This window comes from Schistosoma mansoni (genome assembly GCF_000237925.1).
Source record: "Schistosoma mansoni, WGS project CABG00000000 data, supercontig 0156, strain Puerto Rico, whole genome shotgun sequence".
Taxonomy (NCBI): Eukaryota; Metazoa; Platyhelminthes; class Trematoda; order Strigeidida; family Schistosomatidae; genus Schistosoma; species Schistosoma mansoni.
Genome location: NW_017386050.1, coordinates 324,704 through 331,227, shown reverse-complemented (window position 1 = coordinate 331,227; position 6,524 = coordinate 324,704). Strand labels below are relative to the sequence as shown.

General features: G+C 37.4%; 1 protein-coding gene across 1 annotated transcript; it reads right to left on the bottom strand.

The window, feature by feature from the left end:
• Positions 1-2,049: 2,049 nt before the first annotated feature.
• Smp_080610 (hypothetical protein) lies at positions 2,050-4,243 on the bottom strand. Its single transcript, XM_018798131.1, has 3 exons — positions 4,014-4,243; positions 3,839-3,972; positions 2,050-2,306 (listed from the first exon to the last, which is right to left on the bottom strand). Exons 1-3 carry the CDS (start codon positions 4,224-4,226, stop codon positions 2,153-2,155), a joined length of 501 nt encoding a protein of 166 aa, XP_018646728.1. The 5' UTR covers positions 4,227-4,243; the 3' UTR covers positions 2,050-2,152.
• Between the last annotated feature and the right edge of the window lie 2,281 nt (positions 4,244-6,524).

Sequence of the window (6,524 nt, the reverse complement as noted above, 5' to 3'; positions counted from 1 at the left end):
TAAAATCCACCAAGACCTAATAAACAAATAGTTGGATCCAGCATATTCGATTTACTGAAATTTAGACAATCTTATTTTAAAGAAATAAACGCGTTATGGATTGGAGAGTTGAGGGGAAATTTCCGGCCATTTCGACTAACGTCCTTAATTTCCAGCGAACTACGCTGTTTTTATTAACTATTCTTAACAAATACAATAAATTGTATTTGCCAAATCATCTTAGACCTTGATATCGCATCAGTCAATAATAAAAAAAGCATGAAGTTGGTTAAAGTCGTTATACCCCATTAACACGATGAAATAAAATTAACGAGGTGTAGTGAAGCAATGACAATGAAAAAGACTTAGGATTGAAAAGAGGATACGAAGAATCAAAATGGAAAGGCATGTATGGAGAGGTACAAGATTGAGAGGAAGATATAGCGAATACCTATGTGCCATTGTGAACAATTTTAAGCTGTCACTCAGTTTTCAATCATTAATCGCCGTTATTACGCGGGTCCCGATAAGGTAATCTACATATACTAATATGGCTCAGACCAACAATCAATGACTTTACAAACTGACGACAAGTCTTGGTTTGACTGCTCACAGCTTTTTTCTAACTTACGCTCACATAAGTAAACATCATCTGTTGAGGTACGTGGCGAGTAGGTATACGTAGTGCATGTTCTAACCACCTCAATAGATGTATATTCACGTAAAAACTGTTGGTCCGATTGTTAGTTTATAGTCATAACCAATTAGAAATCTTTCTTATTCTTCAAAATGATTGTATTCATTTGAAAGGAACTAAACAATTACGACCCCTAGGAATTGAAACAGGACACTCACTGAAATCATAAGATTCCTATTAAAATCAATATAAATGTAGGTAACCCGTAGAAAATCATCCTTACCAATGACCGTTTCCACAGCTATAATGACTGGAACGTTATGTATGAACAGAAGGTCCTAATATTTAAATATGATTTAAAATGCAGTATTTGTGAACGATAGCATATAGGTTAAATGAAATAAGACTTCTGAAACTAATATATGGTCTCAGGAATACAATGTATTGGAATGCTGAATAGAATGGCTGGGTTGTCAAAGTGGCATATTTACTCATTTAGAATGTAATGATAAGACAAATGAAAGTCATTCCAAATTTATTAAACCTGAAATGTTACAATTTAACTAAAATAAGATTTACAAAAATACAGGAAGTATTTGTTGCCTAACCGCACTTAATAAATAATAAGTAATCATAAGATATGGCTTTACTCATAACACATAAATTCCTAAACAAAGGTAAATCCAAAACCCCAAATATTCCTCCGAAATCATCTTGGCTACCCGCAAATCACTTTGAAACGCGAGTTTAGATAACTTTTGTCATTCGGTCGGCCTTTAGTACTTAAAGAAATGTTGAGAGCCGTTTGTATAGGTGACAGATATTGCTGGTTCATAATGCTCTCCTTTATTTTCTAGCAAATACTCATTATATTATAATGTACAATAATAACTACTGATCAACTGGCGCATTACCAACAAAATTCCTAAGTGCGATTTTTTGACTGTCTGTAGTGAGAAAAGCCAACGAACATTAAAAATATCTAAATATTCGGTCATTTTGATAATAATACTTGCTTCATAGTTAAATATCTCATGAATTACCTAGTGAAGGTGATTCCAATTACATTCTAATATGACCTTTGTATCGCAGTATTATGGCAGGACACTGGTCGAAATACTTAAAAACATATTTGTCCGAAAAGGAAATCGAATAACCCACAAAGATAATTCAATAACATTCTCAGTATGGTAGAAGTCAGTCATTCATTTAAACGGTGGGGACATAGTACTCTAAGTGAAAACAAATTAAGACATATTACATTACTAGATGATACAGACAGTATAAGTCGCATTAAACACGAACTCTAAGAGATCTTCAATTTTACACATTCCTTCAGATCACGTTCAAAACAAGTTGTAAATAGATGTTATGGTTGAATAGAAAAAAGCAAGAACTTCCCACTAATTCACCTCAAAAAGAAAATACAATGGTATTTTTTCCTATTTTATTTAGTTATTTACACTGTCAATAAATAAAAACTAAAATCAACTGGCTGAACTATATAGGAAGTATAAATTCCTAAACTATAAACATTTATATAATAATCTTAAAATCAGGGTCGAGTTGATCAACCGGGGGCAGCTGAACACGGGAAGCAGGGATTAGATCTTTATCTACAAGGGGCAGGCCATCTCTTCTTCGTCTTTCTATCTCCAAATATGCTTCTCTCCAAGTCCAGTCAGAAAAACTAAAAGCAGTTTGATAAAAATCAATCAATAAATATTAAGATGAAAAACTAGCTGAAAGGAAATAAATTATTTCAACAGTAGACAATAACTGGAAACAAATGTAGGGAATAAAAACGTCACGGAAAAGTCAACCCATAAGAAGGTTGACGTTGTTTATGACATGTAATAACAGGGTGAGGGAACCCATGTATTGAAACTTGTGACATTACCAACTCAGTAGAACGACATCAATAACATGGCACTCAAGAGTGTGATGAAGAAAGGAACTACTATTTATTAGAACTTTGACCACATAACTGAAGCAAGACCAACTTCCAACCACTAATCATGTGACTGTTGGTGGAGCACTTAAAGTAATATAAATCATTTACCTTTATGCCTATAATATAAACATTTTTCCCGTTTTTTTTGAGACTTTTGGGCGATATTCCCGTAAGAAATGAAACAAGCAATTAAGTATTTAACTACTCAAACTAGCAGATTATGTCTTTAGGTTCACGAGATGACGGAGACCATTGCTAGGAAAGCCGCACTCACTGCCTTTTTGTACCACAGGTTTTGTTTACGAAATCGAGAAGACCAAAAGCGAATGTCCGGAGCATTAACCGGGTTGGTGAACACAGAAAGTCCACCTAGGGGAGTTGGAAAACCGTGATTCTAAACCAATGGTGTACATGGGCTCGAGTAACCTGAGGGAACAAATGGCGTATGAATTAATCGTTGGTCACTGGCTACCATGGGACTGCATTTCTTCGCGATGCTCTACTGCCTTGTGGATCAGATCTTTAGGTCAAAGGCTCTCGGTGTGGCCCCCTAAAAAAACCACCTGCTTTAGTTTGGGCACCTGGGTAGTATCACAGCTCTCACACAAATCAAATGAGATTTGTGTGCCGCATGTATATCTGGTACCCCTTTGTACCAATATTTATGTGTTTAAATAAATAAATAATCGCAAAAGTACTCTTATTTGCAAGGTTCAGCACAATGAAGATAAAGAGCCTGAAAATTACTACTCCAAGGAATTGCATTTGTTGATCTTAAGGCTTTTCAGTGTATTTTCGACCAAAAAATACACAGAAACAAAGATTTTCTCTCTATACTAATCTTTGAAACCGTATGTATCTAACGTGTCCAACAAAATACTCCCTAAATAGTCATCAGGTTAATGTGATTAAATTAAATTTACAGTAACTGAGAAACTTCACACAGCTGAACTGCAATTTCAAATTTACTGGTCAATGTACAAAACATTAATACAGCCATAACATATGTTCAAATACGGTTAAAAAAGGAATTCTCCAGAGTAGAGAGACACTGAGCCGGTGACAAAGTACCACACAAAGCAAATGATTTTAGATCCTTCAAGACACTGCTTATGAGCATTTGCCTTCACATCTAATTATGAAACGCTTCGAGAATTTTATTGTAGGATTTCATCGAAGTACTTGATGTTTCACGACTACATGTAGAAATTATGGAGAATTAGGCTCAAAAGACGAAAGCTGAACACAAACGAACTGACAGTACTTACCTACGATTAGGAGAGTAATACAAATACAAAAACAGCGGGAAAATCCAGAGTGTAAGAAGAGCAAAAGGTACAAGCTGTGATAGGGAAATATCTTCGTTCTTGTCAGTCTGGTGATAACCCGTGCTAATCCAATCCTTTAGACAGACCATAAAAAGTGTTCGAAATCTTGACTAACCTTCGTCATTTCTTCAACTTCTTTCTCTATTTGTCTTTTATCAGCTTCCGGAATATTGTTTTCCTTTAGTATGTGTTTCATTTCATTCAACTCCATATGCATTGAGATAGTAGTACATATATGTCTTTTTACGTGTGGAGTCAAAACAGCTGTAATGCGACTAAAATTTCTAGGGCCAAAAACACTTAAAGCTGACAACTTTAGGGCCGCCATCTGCAAGCCCACTTTTGATGAGCGCGCCTCAAAAACTTCAATCTGCAGGCACTTGTTAGTCGTTGAAAACCAATGTTTAAAGGATTTCACAACATTTTGAATGAGTTCTTTGAAAGAACACTAGACGTGTATTGTGGATAGACTATAATGAAATAGGATTCCAATCCCATGTGGTTCTAGTGATCTAGAAATATGTGACAAATTTCTATGTAACGATTAATTAGGTGTTACCAGTACAACTTTCAAAAAAACGAATTTCATGCCTAAGAGTGAAATGGTCATCAGAGTGACTATTATCTCGCTAAATTTACAGGATATTATTTTTGAAATGTGGTCCGTTTCGATTTGAGAACATACGGACAGTACAAAAAGTCATATTGCATCTTCACTTTTAACACCTGTAAAACCACTGAAATGCCGTTAGACCCTAGCCGAGTCATTCGATAGTCGAGTAACTGATTGTCGAAAAGTTCACTTATCCCCGCTAAGGTCAATAACAACCAACGCACACCAGCTAATTACACGTCATGGACGGGGTGATGCTGTGGTGTTCTCACTCTGTTCCTTGTCCCTACTCTCATTAATATATTCCCGTAGTAAAGTCGTTTGTGTTGTACGGTCATCAAAGCAGCCATAGCACCTGGATATGACCAAAGGGTATGCCACATTAGGTAATAATCAACTTAAGTAGGCCAACAATAATCAACACAGTTCACCTGCATTGGTGTGCAATCTAAAGATGCCTTAACCAGTAACATCTCTTTTAAGCAAAATGTGCCAACCCATTCAAATCAGAAGTCAAAAGCTAGGAGCTTCGAAGATATATTTGATAGGCTATAGATATATTGAGAAGTGATCAACTTAAGCTGGCTAGCGGTCGCGGAAGATATGAAGCACGACATACCCGCTCGCGATCTCGTGCAGATGCATGACCAAGCATCTTCACCTATGTGAGTCCATTAAAACCAATGTGGTCAGTATGCAATGTCGAACACTTACAAAGCTATTGATTTTGAGGACTTCTTTACCACTACAGATCACTCTCCTCATAGTGGAGTGGTGATGACCCTAAGATGTGGCCAGCCGGAAGTTCAAACCTAACGAGTTTGTCGTTGGTACACACTCTTCTGATAGATTACCATGTTCAGCAGCGTCTGGTTGTCTTTCCTTACCATAAGGAACCGTGTGGTACAATATAGTAATGAAAAACAGGTACAATGAGAATTTCGATTCATCTCAAACTTCGTAGCGGTTAATAAATCCCTAGAATCAACAGCTCCGCAAGTGTTCGACATTAAATGCTGACCACATTAGTTTTGATGGACTTGTAGTGACCGGCCAGTCTCGATAAGAACACGATGGGAATAACGGAAACAATTATTATTATTGTAACCAATTGTACCAGAGATTGTTTTACTGTATTTGTTTAACTGTATCAGTTTCACTTCTTGTTCCGCTATCCGCCTTGTTTGGTTCGAGCTTGCTCACGCACTGCTTATCCACTTGTACTCTTTGGCACGTCTCGGTATTATTTCGATACCACGAGATCGCCAATAAATATACTTGATCTGGATTAATAAAGCCTTCTGATTTACGAGCTATCAAAGGAACCAAGTCGTTTCTGGGCGCGTAATCGAATTGTAGTGGTGATCATAGTCCGTCTTCGACTCGACATCCACTACAACTGGTGAGCCGTATTTGGAACACGCAATACAGCTGGTAACCCAATCCATCGAGCACAAGTCAAACTTGGCCAATTCTCCAAACCAGATCAATCCGGTGAGTCTATTTATCTATCCACATCTGTTGCATATATTCGTATTGATATTTTTCAATATATAATATTTTGGCAACTTAATATGGTAGATAACGATAAGAATAACATAAATATGATAGACTCCGAGATACAGGTTATCAGTTTTCGACCGGTTCCTTTCATCCCTCATGATCCAGAAGTCTGGTTCGCGGCACTGGAATCTCAATTTGAGATCCACCGCATAACCAATCAAAGGCAGAAGTACGCCTACGCTTTGGAATCATTGCCCGGGGATCACCTAACCGCTGCCCGTGAGGTTGTCCTCAATCCGAACGTTCCAAACGTTTATGACCGTCTTAAGGATGCCATCCTTCGACATTTCCTCCCATCAAGAGAGGAACGATTGAGGACACTATTAGCACGTCACCCTATGGGTGATGCTAAGCCGAGCCACCACCTCACGCGCCTGCAATCCCTTGCAGGAAACATGACAGTTGACTCTGAGATAGTCAAAGAGTTGTGGCTCGAAGCCTTACCAGTCA